At 38.9% G+C, this 22009-nt stretch overlaps 2 protein-coding genes across 3 annotated transcripts in view; one reads left to right on the top strand and one right to left on the bottom strand.

The window, feature by feature from the left end:
- Window positions 1-16353, top strand: part of FILIP1L (filamin A interacting protein 1 like) — a 291626-nt gene extending 275273 nt beyond the window's left edge. For both annotated transcript variants that reach the window (XM_054577353.1, XM_054577355.1), the window contains one exon: window positions 11611-16353. In XM_054577353.1, coding sequence (XP_054433328.1) covers window positions 11611-11802 — 192 coding nt within the window. In that variant the 3' untranslated portion in view covers window positions 11803-16353. The remainder of the gene's footprint in view (window positions 1-11610) is intronic.
- CMSS1 (cms1 ribosomal small subunit homolog) overlaps window positions 1-21753 on the bottom strand; it is a 370489-nt gene extending 348736 nt beyond the window's left edge. Inside the window, exon 1 of the mRNA XM_054577359.1 lies at window positions 21547-21753. Coding sequence (XP_054433334.1) covers window positions 21547-21610 — 64 coding nt within the window. The 5' untranslated portion in view covers window positions 21611-21753. The remainder of the gene's footprint in view (window positions 1-21546) is intronic.
- Between the last annotated feature and the right edge of the window lie 256 nt (window positions 21754-22009).

The following is a 22009-nucleotide window of genomic DNA, read 5'->3' as shown; positions in this document are numbered from 1 at the left end:
CCAAATGGTCCTGTATGATATTTTTAAAATTTAAAATTTTTTTCAATTACAGTGTATATTCAGTATTATTTTGTACTAGTTTCAGGTGTGCAGCATAGTGGTTAGAGGATCATATGCTTTACAAAGCGTTCCCCTGATATTTTCAGTACCTACCTGGCACCATACAGTTATTACAATATTACTGACTATATTTCCTATGCTGTACTTCACATCCCTGTGATTCTTTTGTAACCACCAATCTGTACTTTTCCTGTACATTTTTTTAAGGTTACCAAGATAACCATTTTCTTTTTTTAATCTCAGTTTTATTTCTGTTTTCATCTTTGAATAACTAACAACGTATTATAGACCCTATAGTCCTACCAAGGCTGCCTCAGTCCCTGCCATTCCGTAGGCCTCTGGAAGGGTGGAGTGGGTTTACTAACTGATGGACCACTTGTGTCTCAGTGATATCACAGTGTCTCGGCACTCAGTATCTTCTCTTCAAAGCATCACATGGACACAACTGATCAATCCACTGGGCATGACATACTGAATTGCCTACCTCCTACCTAACACTGGGGCAGATTATTATGGAGACAAAGATTCACTATCTTTGAAGAGCTTAAGAATCTGGGCAAGGAAAGGGAACATGAAATAAGAGTATCAGATAATATTTAATCAAGTGGCAAACTACATTTCCTACAATAAATCTAGAGATTAAGAGGGACTACAGTAGATTAACAAGGCTCCATAGAGCAATTAAGACTTGAAGCTGGGCAAGGAAAGATTTAGGCAAGTGGAGTGACGGGGAAGGGTGGGGGAGCGTTTGAGGCAAGCAAACACAACACGAGTTCCAGTCTGTGCCTTTTCCAGTCAGCTGCAGGGCCCTGGACAAACCGTTTAATTTTTGTGAAATAAAGAGAACTGGACTTGGTGATCTCTAAGATCACACCTAGTTCTAACTTCCAATGCTTTCTAAACTGTCTCCAAGTCTTGCCACTCTCCTTGAACAGTTTTAAAATTCCTTTGGGAAATAAAGTTGGGGCATAAATAAACAAACCAATTACCTGCATGAGCCTCTTTACTTTCAGAAATTAAATTTCTCCTTCCTTATTTTCCAAATTGTAGCGTTTTAACACTACTAGATGGTCTCTAAAGGTATGGTTTTTTCTCTAAAAGCCTATAAATTAATATCCTTTAATCTTCACCAGATTAGCTTCTTTTTTTCATTTGAGCAAACTTTCTCAACCTCAGGACTGTTAACAGTTTGGTCCTGACAATTCATTGTTGTGGAGGGGATGTCATGTACATTGTAGGATGTTTAGAAGTATTTTTGGCCTCCACCCACTAAATGCCAAATAACATCCCCCAACTGCGACAAACAAAGATGTCTCCTGACAGAGCCAAATGTCTGGGGGGCAAAATTGCCCCTGGTTGAGAACCACTGCATAAGAGAGATGGACAAACTGACTCTATAAGCCAGTTTCTCCTTTACATTACTTGCTGTGAAAAAAATTTGACAGCTCTCTTGAAAACTCTTATGTCTGGTGTTTAGAGATGAGAATCTTGATCTGACAAAAAACATAAGCCTCAAAGCAAATTTAAAAATCAGTACTGAAGAGTGTATTGCATAAAGATTGTTTCCATTCATTGGACAGACTGGCCCAGAGCATGTGAATATTTAAACATTTATATTTGTATTAATACCCTGTAGAGCATATGAATATTTCAACATTTATATTTGTATTAATACCCTGTACCTTTGTCTCTTTCAAAGATACCATATTGTAAACTGGACTTTGCAGATGAGCTTTCCATTCTCACGTGTCTTTTAGTGAAATACAGAGAAGTCTTGACAACCAACCACATTTGCCTTAAAGGAGGCAAAAAAAAAAGAGTTGGAGGAAAAAGAATGATTTTCAGGAGGATTACCAAGAACTTAAATAACTCTCTTTACTGTTTAAACCTCTCTAAAGAGTCCTCTTTGAGGAGTTTTAATTCCCTCTGTATTAGATTGTAACTACCACAGGCAGGAATGTCTTCTGTTAGGATACAAGTTTTATTCATTCCTCAACAAGTCCCCTACAAGATTAAGCTGACAAATATTTATGATGTACCTGATAATACCCATTGCTATGCTAGGCAGCTTTGCAGGTATGAGATTTAGAATCAAAGGTGAGAGTTGAGGACAACCTTAAAAGGTAATTTAGAGCACAACACAGAAAAGGAATTCTATAGCTACTACATATTATACTACAGGAATCTGGAGCAGGTTGCTCTGGGGGCAAGGTTTGGGGGTTAGATTTCAGGAACAGATGATATTTGATCAGGGGCTAGGGAATGAAGAAGACTGGGACAGGATAAAGGTATTCCTGGGAGATGCCCACAAGAACAGAAGTGTGAGGGCTAAGCAGGAGAGCGGAAAATCAGCATTCAAAGAACAATGAGCAGCGTGGTATGGCTGAAGTTGAAGTGGCTGGGGTTGGGGTAAGGCCCGAAGGGCATAGTTCTGTCAGACTGTGAAGGCCTTGATACAGTGACCGCATAACAAAGGGGAGAAAACTAATCCTTTATACCAGCGGCCCCCAACCTTTTTGATACCAGGGACCAGTTTCATGGAAGACAATTTTTCCACAGACTGGGGTAGGGGATGGGGATGGTTTCAGGATGATTCAAGTGCATTACATTCAAGCTCACCTCCTGCTGTGCAGCTGGGTTCCTAACAGGCCACTGACCATTACTGGTCCAAGGCCTGGAGGTGGGAGACCTCTGCTTCATACAACATTAGTTCATTCTGCAACAATTCTATAAAATAAGTATTATCCAATTTTTAAACATGAAGAAATTAAAATTCTGAGAAGGAAAACTGTACCAAGTTATTCTGTTAGACTGTGACAAAAGTGAGGTATAAACACAGGTCTAATTTCATTGTCCCATTCTCCTTCCACGGCAAAATACTGAGAAGCTGCCTTAATGCAGAGGGGAAGAGCACAACAAATTGCATTTAATCCTCTCACTGATGGGTGCAGACAGGCTGCCTAAGTTTCCTCTGTGCACTCGGCCTCACAAGTCCAATATGTTAACCAGAACACTCGGAATGCCCCTAAACATAAGCAGCGTTTTCCCTTTCCTGCTGCCCACTGCTCTGTATGAATAGAATTCCCTTCTGTCATGAAGTCACGCACACTGAAAAGCCTGGCTCATGCCTTACCTCTTCTGAAACCTTCCATGATTACCATAGTCAAGACTGATCTGCCACCCTTCCAACTCCTCCCATCTCCCGGAGGCCACGGTTAGGGTAACGAGAGATAATCAATCAGCGGGAAAGGCCAAGCTCCACGCAAATGAGCAGGTATGGGGAAGAGTGACCTGGGGATGGTGCTGTGGGTAGGAGACGGGAGAAAGCATGACCAAGGAGAAGCGCAAGCCGTCCTCGTCAGGGGCTCAGAGTGCTAGTGCGGCAGCCAGAGTCCACTCCATTCTAAAGCAAGATTCTATAAGCCGAGGCACAAAGGTCAGGCCTGAAGAATGAGCTTGGACAGTCTATCAACATGTGCAGGGCAGGAGGTACTTAATGGACCTCAGAGGTTGACTAGAAAGAAAAGCAATAGAAATGAGTAATGATGATGCATAGAAGGAGCATCACAACCAGGCATATCAAAGTTTGTAAGTAGGTGGCCACCTTATAGTCCTCATACAGACCCAAGACCACGAGAAAAGGCGATCAAGGGATCCAGGTTCAGTCACCATAAAGATACGTACCATCAGCGTAGCCCAGAGATGTTAGAACTGCTGCTTTTGTACAAGCCCAGAAAATTTTCCCAGATGGTATACCCCTAATTTAGAGTGTCCATTTCTCAAGCAATATCATAACTTATTTTTTAAAAAAGGACTAATAATCCAAAAATCACTTTAAAAAATAAGCATTGTGTATTTTCCCAGCTCAGGGAGAGAAGTGCTAGGGTTTAATCTCATCAGTCTCCAAATTTTGCTTCTGATTCAGGACTAAAATAACTATGTACCAAGGATGCATCCCAAATGAAATTGCTGTTTTAGAATCAAATCTTCCAAGTTGTTCCCCAGTGTATCTCTCATAACAATCAAATGCATATAAAAATCTGATTCAATGCTACCACTTTTCAAACAACTCAAAAAAATTCCATAAGAATGAATTACTATCCTTCACAATTAGTGAGTTGGTTGGTTTTTCCCTTCTCTTAAAAAAACATAGAGCTATTCCTTTTCTGTTCTTTGCCTTACAATGGTGTTTTTGCCTGAATTCATTGGTATTGGTCAGTTTTGAAGCCTCAGGAAAGTGCAATGTTATAGAAAGGAGTTAACAATTTCAACAGATTCCTAAAGGGTCTATAATATAAGGAACATGTAAACACCTGACATTCCCACATGGCAACAAGGACGGGGTCAGTGGGTAGGGGACATACTGAGAAGGATAACAGAAGCAGCACAATATTTTTGATAAAAAACATTTTTTTCTGATTATAAGAATAATACATATTTGTTACAAAAATTTTGGAAAATATAAATGCTGCCAGGACTGCTGCTTTTAGCTTCTAAAAAAGGTAATGAGAGGACTAGGGAGAACAATGGACAATTATTACTATTTTTTTAGGCCAACCTATCAACTATGGCCCTATTCCAGGTTTTCTCAGACTGCCAATGAGGAAGGAAATGTGCTTTGAGAGGGCCATCCTGTCCTTAACTGAACACTTCTGAACCAAGAAGAGGCAGTCCCCCCCACCCCCGCCCCCGCCCAGGGTACAAGTTTATGTGATCTGTCTGCTCAGAGCAGATACAGTGGCCAAGGGGCGAGCCCGGTCACTGGAGGAGAGGGTCAGGATTTCCTTTCCCTCAGCGAGCCAATCAGTGCCTGGATAATGGTTCAAGCGCAGTGCATTGTTCATATACTGGAAAGAAATGCCTCCTTTGGGGGTTGCTCTCAGAACTCATTATGCTCTTATCAGATAATAAGATCAATGGCTTTGTGTAAAGGATGAGGGCACAGAAGAAGGCCAGACAAAATTCAACTCTCAGACTCTGGGAAAGGGATGGAAAAGTACCCATGGTGGGAGAAGAGTGGTAAATTAGGAGGAATTACATTTTCTCCATGGGCTGTCTCAGACAAGTAAGTGGTATAAACAATTTCTCTACGATGATTTTCAAAGCAACATATTCAATTTTCAAAGCCTACCAAACAGTTTCACAAAGAAGCTCCAGCTACATTCAAGCGAACTAGTGCCCAGCACTGCAGTGCTCTGTCGCTCTTTCTCTGTCCTCGCCTTTTTATTTGTGCTACCACTCCCCAAGTCTAGCTCTCAGAACACACAGTACCGTAAGAGGGTTAATATACTACACTTAACCCCTCACTTCTCTAATCCAACCTTCAGTAGTGCTGTTAGCGATCTTTCTACAACACTGTTCTGATTGTGGCAATTCTCCAGTCCCCCCAAAACATCACTTACTTAGCACTTACATTATTAAGTGCCCAAAGTTCAAACCTACCAGGCCTCCATCTCGACCTCATCTCCCTTTGAAATTCTCCACATACCTTACACCCTTACTAGCACATGGTACTGACCATCCTCACAAATGCCATCATGCTTTCTTTCCCAGTACCTTTGCTTATGCTGTTCCAAGGGCTGGGATGCTCTTCTCTCTTTGTTCCTCATGTTGAAATCCTACTCCTAACTCAAGTGCCATTTACTCTGGAAAACACTCCTTATTTTTTTACAATCTTCCTCTGAGTTTCCAAAATGCTTCTCTCTGTGCCTCTATTAAAGCACTCCATTCTGCCTTCTGTTAGAATTCTTTGTTACTCTTTCCATCCTATCTTCTTGAGAGCAAGAATCAGCTATCATTTATTTTTAAAACTCATATCAATATTTCTCTAAATGCAGCCATTGGTCACCTTTATCAGAATCACCTAGGAATCCGCTGATTTCCAATGCAGGAAATCTGCATCTGAACAAGCTGCCTGGGTCATTCGTGGGCATATAACATTTTAGAGCCATTCGTACATTACCCAGCTCTACAAAGACGCACATGGCTAACAACACACGTGGTGGCCACAGCAGACTAGCATTTGTTCTTTTCATATAATGACAGAATGTCAGGGCCAAAGGACTTTAAATGTGGTATAACTGCTTCATTTTTCAAACAATTAAAGGATAGGAAAAGACAGAATAGAGTAAGAAATAATGTCTGCAGGGGAACTCTTAAGAAGAAAGAGTCACAATGACCAGACCAAGTACAGTAAGGAGAGAAAAAAGTGTGTGAGGGGATCCTTTTCTGGGCGAGAAGTGATTAAAAACACAGCCTGCTTGTTTAGCAGCCTCAACTACTAGGCTTAGTAGAGTATCTCCAATAATCTAAGAGAAGGAGAACAAGGGATAAGGCAGGAAAACAAGAAAGGAAAAATAATTAAAGAAGATAAGTTATGATTATGGTCAAGAAACAGGCAACTTAAAAAGAGATTTAAGGAAAAAAGACAAAGATGATAATGTTAACATTATTAATGACTAGCACTTATCTGGCACTTTGGATGTGCCAGGGACTTTCCTAAACAATATCTCTACTTCCCAAAGAACTTGCCAATAGGTACTGTAATCCCCAGATACAGACTACAGACAGGAAACAGAGGTCTGCATAGGCTAACTGACTTGTTCAAGGACACACAGCTAGTTGGTGCCAGAACCAGAATGAAGGTCGAAGTCTATTTGGCTCTGCAGCCTGTGCTCTAGTCACTAACCCGAGGATGTTGTAAAAGGTAAGCCTGCAAATGATTTTTACAAGGTAAATGGGTACAAATGAAGGTATAAAAAAAATAAGGGGGAGGATACAATAAGAAAGTTAAGATGAAAAACCTGACAGATAAAAAGGGCAGAAAACAAGGAAGACATTTCAAGGTTAGTATACTTTATTTTAACATACTATTTCTACATGTGATGCTATGTGTCTGGGCACAAAATGGAACAACTGCGGTTAGAAAGGATTTCTCAACACTGTATTTCAATGTTTATTCTTGGATTGCTCTCTGTGCCCACGATGTAATTACCACAGAGAGGTGAATAGATACAATAACAAACTATGTTACATTATTTTTCAGAGCAATCAATTTCCTCTAACCTTCACCTCAGAAACCAGACAACTCTTAAATATAAATCATAGCACTGTAACAATATTTAAAACCAAATGCGCTCTCACAGGAGGTTAATGGGACTGAGCTAATCAAACTACAGTTTCCTTTTGAAGGGCCTCTTGCCATACAAAGCTATAAAGTATTTAGTGATAAAGTTTGACTGTATAATGAAGAAATTCTGAGAAAATCAAGAGAAAAAAGCCAAAGCATATAATATTCTGGGCTATCTGCCAGATTCATTATTTGTTATTCCACCCCCCCACCCCTTTTTTTTTTTTTTTACAAATTAGCAGTGATTTATTAAACAATACAAAAGACAAAAGAAGAAATAATATTTCAAAGATCTTTTTTTTCTAGTTTACATTTCCTCCTTTCATTACCATATCCATCATCATTATTTAGGCACTTCCCCATTAAGCAGAGATTTACAAAAACAAAAATACAAAAGACTGTCATTCTGATAACACTCAGCTTCGACCAAGCGTCCCACAGCAGGGTCCCTGAGGGAGTCAGGAGGCTCTGAATCTGCCCCCTCCTCTGCACCACCCCAATGACCGCAAATCAAAATTATCTGATCTTTGTAGGAGTCTTTGAGTCTTTCAATCTCTAGAGCTAAAGTTGTAATGAGGGCCCTGCCGCCCCTGGAGTCAGGAACACTCCTGAGGGAATGCTGCCTTCTTACGCAATATGTTGCCAATACATCTCCAAAAGTTCAAAGAGCTTACAAAATTAATTTCATTTAGGGAAAAAAAAGGAAACATCCTGACTGCAGCTGTTTAACTAGGATCTGATACCTTCCTCATAAATGCTGATTTTGTTCTAGTATATTTTCAGATGTTTGCCCTCCATAATAATGTGAAAGAGTACAAGGATCAAGTAGAAAACAAGATAGAGAAGACTTCGAATAAAACTGAAAATATCTTCACCTTTCTGTACTTCTTTTGGTCACTAAAACTGCCATCTAATGACTTACTATAACTAGGAAGTCTTGTAGGTTGCTCAGTTCTTTTTAGAACCTATGGACCAAATAAGCCAACATTTTAAGCATTTAAGAAATACATTCCACAAATATACTACTTTTCTTTCTACTGCTCTCCGGATAGAACCAATGCCTCTGTCTCATTGAACTAAGCATCCTTCAGACATGTAATTCAGTCCAAATCCCAATTTCCATGTTGAACTGAGTTAAACATTAAAAAAAAATTTTTTTTTTCTTCTGTGAATGAGCTTTCCAACTTCCTTAATCCCCTCCAAGACATCTGCTTTCTAATGAAACCCAGGAGTCTCCAACTCTGAGTAGAACATTCACTGTGTGGTCTTAAAAGAGCCGCATGGATGGATTCCTCTTTCAATATGCTCTCTACATATTGAAAGAACTGAGATAAAACTTTTTTGGAGCTATTTGACATAATGTTCCATACAAATGGTCCAGGAGATGACATATTTTAAAGGTCCATACCTCATTTACTGAAACATTTCCAAGTATAAAATTCAAACAAGAAAACAAAAACAAACAAACAGAAAAATCCCAGCATCATTTTTTTTTAAGATTTGGGAATGACATTTAGGGTTATTCTAATAAAATAACCAGCCTCTGCTGCCATCTAACGGTAAAAACTATGTAGTGAAATCAGTTATCAAAAAAAAAAAATGAACTTGCAGCTTCAATGGTGTATAAACAATGGGAAACCAATAACTTTTGGACAGCTGACCCTAACAATGACCACTATATCAAGTAAGCTGCAGTGTTCACTAACATGTGTTAGTATAGCTTTAAAAAAACAAATCCCATCGATACTGTGTTCCCTGCCAATTGGTTTATCAGACCGATTTCAGTCCTGAATAACCTATGGTGCTCATTACAAGTTCACATGCCCATATCCCCTAGACAATGCAAGTCAGTAGGTTCTGATATGTGGTCTGCGTATCTGCAGTCTTCTGAAGGCCCCATGTGTGGTTCTGATAAGCATCTAGGAAACCATGGGGCCAGCAAGCCTTGGCCTTTCACAGTGTTAAGTCTCCCACATCCCACATCCCAGGTAGGCCAGAGGTCTAGGTGAAAGAAAACTTAAAGCTTATGTCTAAAGGAGGTTCCATGCAAGTGTTTCTCAAAGTGTGGCAGGCTGACCACCTGTATCAGATGAATCACCCTGGAAGTTTATTAAAATGCGGATTACTAGTCATATCCATAGACAAGCGAATTATAATTTCTAAGAGGAAGACCCAGCAATTTACAATTTAAGTAGAATCCCAACATAGATTTTTGTATATTAAATAGGCAGAACTAATATAATCTTGACAAAATTTAAAAAATCACAGAAGCCTATCTTAGAAGGGCTATCCTTAATGCTATGCTCACAAAGTCAGCTGACTTGATTAGTCCACCGCTAATTTCAACTGCAGCTGCTACTGCACATGGTTTCAACAATATGATTGATGTTCTCAGAAATGTTCTGATCTCTGAAGTGTTTCCTTCCTTCGTTATCTATTAATATAACTTAGTGGTGCCTTTTCTAATTACATACTTATTATATCAAATATAGACAATACAAAAAATGTAAGAGAAATAAAAATCTATAACTACTAACCAGAGTTAACCACTGATGGCGCTGGTGGACGTTCCCCAGTATTTCTTCTTCACACATACATATTTGAAGCATGTATATGGTTTTTAATCCTGCTTTTAACATTTCTGAAAAAATACTTTGTTTTTCTTCAAAAGCATCATTTATTCAAAAACAGCATAATATTTTCATATGATCATGGCATAATTCATTTATTCCAGCCTGATTGTTGGAGTCTTAAACTGTATCCATCTTTCATTGTTATAATGTTAAAATGAGCCTTGTGAGTATCTCTGATTATTTCCTAGGGAAAATTCCTAGGAACAAAATAAATGAGTCACAAGGTGGATGTGAGTTTTAGGGATCTTGATACATGCAACTAACCTACTCGCCTAATCATCAAGACACTACCCATCTCACCAAACCATTACTAGGCTTTGAGTTTGATTCTTTAAGAAAAAACCCAAAAAACATTGCCTGTAAGAGGTAAAAACACTGAATGAGCTTTTCGGCACTGAAGATGAGACCATGAGGTCAGGATGAAAGGTAGGAATACCAAATACTACTTATATAAGGAGACTGAATCAGGGTATCAACGTCTCATTGGCTATGCTAATTAATGTACTGACAGAAATCATAGTACCCGTACAGTTTATCCTTAATTGCAAGATTCATATTTTTAACCAAGTCTGTGTAGTTTGTTGGAAAATCTAAATATGGTTCCTATAAAAATTAGGTCGCACTTTAAATAAGTGAATGCTTACATAAAGAGATAAAGGGACTTCACTACTGTACTTTATCAGTACAATAAAATGTGAAAACGAAAAACAATATAAGAAGGGCTCCCATAAAAACAGTAGTAGAAATCTGTGAGGAAAACTAAAATGCATTTTTAAAAGATTTATATTTTTGAGCTCACAGCAAGGAAAGGACAATGCAACCAAAGGGGGAAATAATGATAACAATCAACTGTGGATTATAATGGAAGAACTACAGTTAGCTTTTCCTATCTCTTTAACAATAAGTGCTTTTATCCAAGAGTAGTTTTCCTTAATAAATAAGTATATTTCTAAGTGAATATGAACTCCACCAAGTCTTCACTCTTCACACTTCATAACCTACTTTTCCAGCCCAGACCATTTAGCTATGAGTCCTCTCTCACTCATTACATGAATAGTGAACAAATATTAATACTAGTCTATCTCTACAATGTGTCTTCCTCCAACCTTTGCCCTTATTAACCGCCCAGCAGCTCCCCGGCACCACTTACCCACTATCTATAGAGTCAGTACAATCTTTCCCACCTGGCCCCCATCTACATTCCCATTCCTCTTCTCAGATAAAACATAAGGTGAAGTCACCTCATTTCTCAACTGTGTCCAATTTCCTACCCCAGGGATATTGCCAAGAGCATTCCTTTATCCTATGGTCAAAAGTATTTCCTTATTCTGAAATGCCCTCCCATTCCTGCTGTTAAAAATCCAAAAGCCTTCGGAGGCCCATGTCACGTAGTGCTATTTTCTTCATGAAGCTCTCTTAGAACCCTCAGTTAAATGAACCTTCCTCTGGCAACCTCATGACCCTTTGGGACACTATTCTTGTTTGTCTCCTCCCACAATACAGTGGTTGCCAAAAAGCAAGAAAAATAACCTATTTATCTCTGTATTTAGTACTAGATAGACTGTTGAGTGTTTTGCACATAGTACACACTCAACACATGTTGGCAGAATTGCTTCACTGAAGTTTTCTGTTTTTTTCCCCAACCTGACAATCTTTAATCTGATGTGTCCCTAGAACCCAGTGCTTTCAAAGAAGCCAAATCCCCCAAGCTGACTTCATGTCCTGAAAATGTCTGCTTCTCCACCAACTGTACCATTAACTACCTTTTGTTCTTCTGTTTAATTTAAGATCAAGGAGGTAAGCAAGCAGAGAATCCCAACACGGATCCCTAAACCAAGATCTACAGGCATCAGTAAGCTTTCCCCTAAACCTCCTCCAGGGCCAATGGATAAGCCTGTTCACCACACTGGTTATGGAAAGCTACACATCATAAGGACGGTAACCTCCAACACTTTCCTCCACATGGGAGGCAAAAGGTAAGTTGTGCCAGTGCACTGCCTGGATAAATTCATCTACAGAAACACCTGGAAAGCTGAAATTACCACTATGGAAGGCCAAAGAGGAAAAGCCATCTCTCCAGGAAATGGTGAAGCAGCAAAATGACAGAGAGTTTATACCTAGGTGGCTGGACCTGGTGAACACCACACTGAAAGAGCGGCCCATCTACAATTATTTTTATATGTATATGTGCGAGTGCATATACACACAATCACTGGCCTACACATGCCCCTCAAATCCTCATCCTACTGTAATCCAACCCAAAGTTGGGACTATCTACATTACACTGGGATAGGACTGAATTCACTAGAATAGTTCAAAAGTTCTTTGGTGAACCCAGAAGTAATCCTTCTTTTCACAGAACTTTGTTGAATCATATTCTGTTAAGAAGATGTGCTGGTGAGAATTCCTAATCTGCTTCAAGAAAGTAATATTATTTCCATCAAAATGAGGGGGCAATTAAAATCACATGTAAGGTCTAAAACAATGATTTTTTTTACGAGCCTTAGGGGAAAAAAAGTAAGTGGTAATTCTTAGTTACAAGGAGGAAAAGAACAACAAAAGTAAGTAATAGCTGAATACATCCTTTGTGTGGTCTACCTGATAATCGCTGGTGCACTGTGCACACTTGACTTCTGATACTTAATCCCGTTTTTCCATTAAGTTGCTCCCCCTGTATATACCAGGCCATGGAATCATACTGTAAGGCAATCATATGCTTGTAAGGCAAACCATTTTAAACTGGTATTCGTCCTTTCTATTGTATAAGCAGTTAGGACATTTGAGAGTCAAAGTTCAATAATATTGAGATATTTTAGGGAGATGTGAATCATTGTCCTGAGTGTTAAAAAAAATTATTATTTCATAGGGCACTCTTTAATCAACAGCTCTTCTCTGAATCAATGCTATAGAAAAATCAACTGATTAAACCAAAACTTGGCATCAGGAGACTCAAATTCCAGCCTTAGTTTTTCACTCATTTGACACTGAGCTTGGCATTCATTAGTTGAGGCTTGGAGTTTCTCATATGTAAAACAGAAGAGCTGAACAATTCTTCACGTTTCTTCCAGTTTTGATTACCCATGAGCATGTCCAAGTACCAAATGCTGAATTCAACCAGTCATCTGCAAGGTAGAACTCAGTTCCCTGGCAGTAAGCTAAAGTAATTCTTTTCATCACACTGGAAACTCTCTCATTGAATAAAAAAAAAAGATGTGTCTGCAATTCAGTGTGTACAGAGAAATACAATGATGTTTTAAGACAAAGCATTTTTGATATGAGAGATAGTTATATCTTATAAAGCTTCAGTCAGAAAAAAAAAATATAAAGAGCATGATCTAATGTTCTCTGTGATCCTGCATGGAAAACTGGAGGCATGATCTTGGAAGAAATCCTCATGGCTAAATTCACCGCTGTCACAAGATGGAGCGAATAGGGCAGGGAGCAAAGAAACTGCAATTCCCCACACTCATCCAGTCAAGCCAACTCCAATGCATTAATGCCTCTCCTGCCTCTTATTTAGAGGAGGAAAAGGACTGGAAGCATTGGCAGCATTCAGCTATGCAAGCAAGAGAGAGGGATAATGGGCAGTAGTCCCAGAAGGCAAATGGCAGAGGGAAAGGGTGAAAGGCCAGGTGAATTAAAAGTCAGAGTGGGAAGTCTAAGATAAAGGAAATCAGTAAGAGAATAGTGGAAAGAGATGGGCTACAAAAGAAGGCGATGAACCTGTGACATCAAAAATAATACAAAAGACAATTCAGAGGGAAGTGCAGGGCAGTAACAGGTGGGCAGTGCGGTGGGAAAACACTGTGTAGGGAACTTAGGACTGTGCTTGACATAATCAGGTAATGTTAAGTGAACAGAGGATGCGTAAAGAAGGAGAGAAGAGCTATTCAGTCAAGACATAAGTGAGAAGATGTCCTAAGAGATGGCGATGTTGTATGATGGGGTCAGGAAAAGCTGGGTAACATTCAGCACTGATAGTTATACTAATGGAAAGAAAAAACAAAAACAAAAACGCCGGACCTGCTGGTTGCTAGTAGAAAGCAAGAGACTGAAAAGAAGCATAAAACAGGAAAAGCCAAGCACCAATAACAGTATCAGCAAATACAAATACCCTGGGGACATTTTACCTTGAAGAGGAGCACAAGATATATTTTATGTTGGAGATTCCAAAATTGTTTTCTCCTGTGTCAGGAGACTCCCTAAAATATATTTTCACGGCAAGCTGGTGCAAGTTCAAGCTCAAGAAAGAAAGGAGGGACAAGATATTGTACAAAGTACTAAAAAAAGGTAGGAAAATAGCAACACTTCTATAGTAAGCAGTAGAAATCCACCTTTAAATGATAATACAGTTCTGATCCCATTAAAAGTCTTTTTTTTGTTTAAAGTCTTTGAACTCACAAAGTCTATTTTAACAAAAGGATTACCAACCAAAACCATACTTATTTGAAGCAATGTATAATACAAAATGGACTTTTTGGCCAACTCAATATTTAGGTTCAGTGATTTCTGAACTATTTTCCTTGGTCACTGTTTGAAATAAAGCACAGGTATACAGACGGGTATTTTTCCAAATTGAAGGCAAGCTCCTCCAACAGACGCACCTTATTGGAATACTTGCTTTATTGTGATGGTCTGCAACTGAACCTGCAATATCTCCAAAGTGTTCCTGTATCTGATTTTAACAGGAATGTGACTGTTCCAATATATCACTGATAATTATGGACTGAGCAATGGCGTAACTGACATACAACACAATTCTTTCTGTGGTATGTTTAAATTTCTCCTTTTCCAGAGGACAATGTGCCATGCAACTTGGCATCAGACTCTGGGTCGAGGGCACAAATTTGGCCTACTATCTGATCCTCAAAAGAAGAAAATTTTCTGAAATGTGAAAATTACATGAAATTCAAATTTCATTGCCCATAGATAAATTTCTATGGGAACATAGTCACACTTGTTTGTTAACATATTTATTGTTTGTGATTACATTTTTGTTAGAATGGCAGAGTCAAGTAGATGCAGCACTAAACATCTGGCCAGCAAAGCCTAAAATATATACTATCTGGCCTTTTGAAAAAAATGTTTGCTGACCTCTGCTCTAGTGTGACCTAGACTAACAAGTTACTCAGGAACAAGATCTTAAGAAACATTTAATCAATTAATTTTTAAAAGCAACCCTAGCAATTGCTAATAATACTAGTAAATAGCAATAATTCAATTAAGAATTCTATGAAAGCTGATGAAAATGGGGAAACTGTATTTCAAGCTGTTTGTGATATAGTTAGCAAATGTATATGTAATTCTATGAACACATTAAAGTATTCAACTAAAAAACATCAGAACAGATCAAAAAATTTGTGCCACAAAATAATGTGTTATTGTTGAATCTGAGGAAGGAAATGGAAATATTTCTAGGCCTTCCAAATTCCTGGTATTTTTGAAGAGATTCCTAGACATTTAGCAAAATTATAACAACTACACTGTACATGTGATTTGCAGAAATTTGTGTAAATTGTACCTTTAAGCATTCATAATTGTTGTCAAGGACTTGTTTAATCATTTTCAAGAATCATAGAAATTGTTTATGTTACCAAACTCAAGGGGTTCGCCACTGGGGGTGCTCTCTATTCAAAAACGAGACATGGATGTTGCAAGGTAGTTTTATCTACTTCCAGTGAGACAAAGAGACAGGGTGTTCGTATCCAAACGTTTGCCTCCCCGAAGTGAGGCTTAGCCGTTGTATATATACACTATTTTGTCAATTTTACATGTTGCTTTCTTCTTGGCAGTTGGCTATACTTATCAGGGTGGGCTCCTATTAAGCTTATCCTATTTATAGCTGGTTTGCAAAATACTGTGCTACATTTTAACAGTTAGCAAGAACAGCATTTAGTAAGAATGGCCCAGACCTTGAGACCCTTGTCCTATCTAACATATACAGTAAAGTAAAATTAGACAATGAAGGTTATCTGTAGACCCATATGTTATAGTCTTCAAGTTCAGAACAATGACTAATAATGTGGCAGCCCCTCTCTATTCACCATCTTCCTTTTAAAATGTATCCTGCCCATTTTTTTTGCCCCTGAACATGTGTCTTAAAATAATGTTATTTGAATTTTGATTGAACCATATCAATGTATAAATCCCTTAATGTAAGAAGATTATTTTTCCCCTCTAATTTGATTACAAGTGTCTAAAATAGGGCCAAGTGTGAGAACTCAATAAATTATTTTGAAAATGACATGCATGCCCTGAGTTGATTCTCTGTTCTATGTTATCAAAATCTACTGTAAATATTCCAAGTCTGAGTTTTATATGCAGAGGCACTGCTTTACAACATCTACTATGCATATCTGCCTACAGGCAAAACTGATATTGTAAAGGCCTAACTTGGGTGTGAAAAAGGGGAAAAAACCAAAAACCTGAGTTATTCAGGTTAGAAGGAAAGATTCAGGTTTGAAGTAGACAATCCCCCTACTTCATCATTTCGAAAAGGAATTCAGCATAGATAAAGCAACATGATTTGAAGGAGACACTATAAAATATTACAAAAAAATTTACAATGATCATTTCAGCAATTGCAAACAAAATGATATTGATTCTAGGTGTCAAAAGCTGTCACATGTAGGGATTACTGGCTCATTTACAAAGCAAATGTCTGCTGTCCCCTTGCAAGAGATAATTTATAAAACTAAATCCAAATATGGTTAGAATAAAATGTTGTACAGTTGTACAACAAGGATTTCTAACATGTTTTTAAAAGAGAAAAACAGCATCTGCCAATTCTGTCAAAAGCCTAGGCAGGATTTTGACAACTCTTCTCATGGACCAAATTTCTTTAGATGTGCAATTCCTATGTTGAGGTCTCCAAGATGTAGCTATGCAATTAATTACTCAATCAACAAATTAATTATTTAATGAACAAATACTAAATACGTGTGCTGGTGTGCCCAGATACTACTTTAGGCCCTGAGGATATAGGAAAGAACAAGATAAACAAATCCCTGCTCACATGGAGCTTGCATTCTAGTATGAGGAGACGGTAATAATTTAACAAGGAAAAAAGATGGTGATAAGTGCTCTGCTGATAATTACCATAGAGTGATAATTAATAGAATTAATCCAGACTGGCTGATTGTTTGGTGATACTTGAACTGAGATCTTAATATTAAAAGGCTTGTCATTTGAAATTCAGAAGGACAGCCCAGAAAGGAGAAGGAACAGCTACTGCAAAAGCATAAAACAGAATGAGGCCAGCCTGCTGACAAGACAGCACGAAGGCCGGTGTGTTGAGACAGCGTAAAGTGGAGGGGAGTAAGGAGTAGGAGACCTGGCAGAGGCCGGCCGTGATAAGCAGTCTAGGTTTTATTCTGTGTGTTGGGGGAAGCCAATGGAGGGAACATGATCTGATTTCTGTTTTAAAAGGGTTACTCTGGATGCTGAGTGAAGAGCAGTCCATAGAGGGGCAAGCTGGAAACTGGAAACACTGTTAGTTTACTGCAACAGTTAAGGAAAGGAAGGATGATAACGTGCTCTGATGGATTTACCAAAAAAGGGGAAAGGGGAAATGGAAAAAAAAAAAGTTTTAGAATATATTTTGGAGGTAGACACAAGAGTTGATAGATCAGATGTCAGGGGAGAAGGAAATAAATAAGTCAGAATTTCCCAGGTCTGTGTGAAATTGGGTAGTTGGTGATTTAATTTACTGAGATAGGGAAGTCTGAAGAAAAAGCAGGTTTGGGAATAACTGGGTCTCATCTGCATTTGACATTCCTATGAAATAAGTAAAGACTTCATGAAGACAGCCAGGCATTTAAGCCTTGAGCTCCAGCATCAAGTTTGAGTTCCTGGCAAAGAGATGGTTCTCAGAGTCCAATAATATAACCTACTTATTTGTATCCAAGTAATCAATGTACTTTAGAAGAGTAAAGTTAAGCAGATAAGGGGTTAATAGACACAATTTGATCAGAATGATGCATATAAACAGAAGGGTTTATAAGGTATGGGCCTCTTTAAATTGATAAAGGATTGTTATTTTAGCAATGAGACTCTTACCATTGATAATTAGAATACTTATCTATGAGAAATATAAATGCACAGACTGGTTTCAGATTGCCTGCCTAAGAATGACGGTCTCCTCATTTACCAAAAAAAAAACCCCTGGGAAAATGACGTAACCACTTAGTACCTCAATTTCCTCATCTATAAAATGGGGACAACAATAGTTAACTACCTCATGGTGTACTTATGAAGAGTAAATGAGCTAATGCACGTAAAGCAATGAAAACAGAATCTGTCACGGGCAAGCACTCAACAATTCTAAGTTTGTATTATTATCTGCAGTCTCCCACGCTACACATAGAAGTGTCCTCACACTTCAGTTTTCTAGTTAGGTGCTTGGTAAGAGATGGCATCAGAGACTCGGAATGAGCTAGGGAAGCAAGCATATGAAAAACCCTCCTAAAAGAAGTGGAGGCTAAGAGTTTTGCAGATTGTCAACACCATTCTCTTTAAAAATAAGCTACATGTTTGCCAGTCATTCCTAAATTTCTATCTACAGCACTGACCCGACCCTGGAACTCCAAACCCAGCTTCCTACTGGACACTTGACTTGGTAATTTAATAAGCATATCACTGGAATAAAGAGGGGAAACTGTTCTCTTCAGTTAGTGACGGTTAAGTGACTGCCTCCAACTCCATAAATCACAAAATTCACACAGTATTATAACATTCCTCAGTTCTCCGCTTCACACTGAAAGAATCAACTACATGGAATCTCAGGCAGATACATCTGCTCACCTTATCATTAATGTTTTGCAATCATCATTCTATTGCATGTATTATTTACTATAAATCAATTCAAATAATTTCTTAAGGTAGGCAGGGAATAAGAAAATAAGTGAAATAAAATGAAATATTAGATGCCATTAGATGACTCCTGGGCTCTGCTGCCTGAGGCAGATTTACATTACACGCTCCTCAACAGAAGTGACTCTTAGCTGTCTCATCCTGGGCCGTGACTCCAAAGGCCACCAATGCTGTCACCTATCCCAGTTAGACCAGGACAGTCCCAGCAAAACTCTAATAGCATGGCCTTCCACTCTCAAAAGTGTCTCGACTGGATGAGAAATTACATGTCTTCTTATGTATATGATCACCAAGAGCTCTGTAGCATCTTGTATGTGTGTATTCATGCATTCATTCGGCTATATCTACTGAACACCATGTTGGACTCCATGTTGGGCTCCAGTGCGATACAGATTCTAACATAAAAATGACAGGTCTTGAAGAGCGATAAAATGCATACAAAAAGGGTCATCTTTAGGTCAAGAGCTACAGTAAGAGTCTCTGAAATATATCCCACATCTAAGAAGTCGTGAGGACAGCAAAAACGTAGTACATTTTCTTAGACACACAATAAACAGCTGGATACATTAGACAGGTGTTTTACACAGTGTAAAGCCAACAAATATCTGTTGAATAAGTAACTAAAATGCTCCATTGTATTGTCACCATAGGTGTGAACTGTAAACATGTGACAAAAAAGATGTTTACTTTTATAGGCAAGTAGCATAATACACAACAGGAATAAAAGCATCATTACAACTATCTTCCTTTTCTCTAACTTAAGGCCCAATTTCCCCTTTGATCTTCAAAACAAAACATAATTTATACATTTTAGGCTGATCTTTCCCTATTAGTGCAGGAAGAATCAGGAAGTCTAACCTGGTTCAGCTGTGATTTCTTCTGAATTAGAAATACTATACAGATTAGTTGGGCAAATTACCAGTAAATAATCTCTCAAGCAGATCTCAAGAAAATTTACATGCTCACTTTACTTAGAAGTAGTTAACAAAGCAAAGGCCTCTGAAACATTTAATGCTACTGATTTTCAAAGCTTAGTCTTACAGCTAGAAGGAATCTAAGAAGTAAGGTGATCCAGGGGACTCCAACATATTATCTTGATGGGGATCCTGGCAACTTAGATGAAGGAGGATATAGAACTTTAAAGTTCTACTAGATTTAATGTTTAGAACTGTTGGTGGGTAAAACCCCTAAAAAGATTATCCCTAGGGACCCCCTCATTTTACAGACCATGGTACTGAGGCCCACAGAAGCCATGTAATAATAGTGGGAAAACTGTGACTTAGAAAGTCAGGCACACCTGACTAAACCCTTCCCAGACCTTCTCTTTGCTGTATGTTCCTAAGAACACTACTTTTCTCAGTTTTTCATCTATTAAAAAAAACACCTTTTAAAGATGTTATAAAGCTGAAATAAATTCATATTTATGAAAACATCTAGAACATAACTGATGCTCAATACAAGTTCATTTCCCTCCTTCCAAAGGATAACTAACTTCAGAGGAACATAGCTGGTGAGGAGCCAAGAAGAAGGACTAGAATCAAGAATTAGGATCCACTTCACCACTAGAGAAGAATTCAATGATTTCTTAAATGGTCTCTATCCTTAAATCATACCATAAAATACAGCTTTTAGCACCTGAGTAAAGGGGAGAAGGGTTATTAGAGTAAATATGGGACACCACAACCTACAAAGAAAAATATTTGTGCCTTGAAGCACTGAGATAAATTTCCTAAAAACAAAGCTGCAAAAGAATCAAGAAGTTTAATGGAGGAAGTATTACCTAGGCTATCTTTTTAAAAATGACATCTGCTCAGTTTGTATCTGAAAGCTGCCCTTGTGGAAACATGCTTTGGTAGAATTTTGTTGTTTTTAACAGGTATGTTTCAAGCGTCAATCATGTGCAAGGCCTGTGGATCAGACTTTGGCTTTGTCCTAAAAAAAAATCTCAGAAGCTAGTAAAGAACAGGCAGACTCTGAAGAAAGATAAAGAACTTAAGTGTGTACTAAGCCTAAAGGGGCTTGAAAAGAAAAGTTCAAAGCCAGACCTATAGCGAGGAGTTACTTAATGCTATCTACTCTAGAATAAAATGTCCACTGCACTGGCAGTGGGTACACATAGCATAGTAAACATTGTCTGAATTGTGTTAACTCAATTCTAGGCTTGTTTCTGACACCAACTAGTTACGTGCACTTGTCAAGCTATTTAACATCTTTGGGTCTCATGTTCCTCATTTGTAAAATGAGTGAGTTCAAACGGACGATCTCCATCTAAGCCTCCTTTAAACTCTAATAGTCCAAATTACAACAAGATAAGAAAAACAATAGTTTATTTTACCACGCACATATTCTGTGCCAAGCACTGTGCTAAAGTGCATCATTCATATTATCTTCATTTAATTCTCACCACATCAGTATGAAATGGCATTATTATCACCCTTATTTTACAGATGAGGAGGAAAAAAGTAAAGAGTGTAAGAGGGATGGAGTCGCGGTTTGAACAGAAGCAGTCTGAACCTGATCCAGAAGTTATTCTTAATCACTACCCCAAACTGTGTGTCTTCACGAAATCTGTCTTATCCATTAAGAAATAAGGAAAAGAAAAACAAATGTTGGACAAGGGTCCTTCCTGACTGGCGGGCAGATCTTAGTTAATGTCATACTTGTCTGTCCCACGTGTTATTAAGTCTCACGCACGCACCTCCTCGGCAATGCTCGCGCGCTCCCACAGCTGTGCGCACCACAGCTGGACTGAGCCCGGGACTGCCACAGGCGGGCCCCAGATGAGGCACAAGGAAGGGCTCGGGGAGGGGGTGCTCGTGGGAGGCCCCGCAGGAACGCGGGCAGGGTGGGTACCTGCGCTGCTGGCTGCTCCTGCCGGCTGGTTCTCCCACCAATTGTCTCCAAGATCGTCTGCCATCTTCACGCGGGACTCGACGTGGGCTGACGACCAGGGAAAAGCTTACGTGGGCAGAAACCCTCGCCCACGCTTGGCCGGGGGTGCGGGCGGTAGCGGCACTCAGAGCCTCTCCTCACAGTGTCGCCTCCGCCCCGCAGCGATAGCGTCACAACCTCTGTTCCGCCTCCCCTTCAGCCGCTCCTAATCCGTCGCAGTTTCCAAGCCTGTGCTCCTGGGGCGGCCTCAGCATGGAGTCTCGAATTCTCATAAAAACACAAAAACAAGAAGACACATAAACAACAACAAAAGAGTATACTTTTAATCATTATTTTGAAACTTTAGGTTTTATTTTTCTTTTTTTGAAAAGTTATTGTCGAAAGTGTGAAATAGGATGCTAAGATAATTTTTCTCTGTACACTT

Source organism: Pteronotus mesoamericanus, unplaced genomic scaffold (genome assembly GCF_021234165.1).
Source record: "Pteronotus mesoamericanus isolate MK-2021 breed Mesoamerican mustached bat unplaced genomic scaffold, CSHL_Meso_final contig_42, whole genome shotgun sequence".
NCBI lineage: Eukaryota > Metazoa > Chordata > Mammalia > Chiroptera > Mormoopidae > Pteronotus > Pteronotus mesoamericanus.
This window is presented reverse-complemented; position numbering and strand designations above follow the sequence as displayed.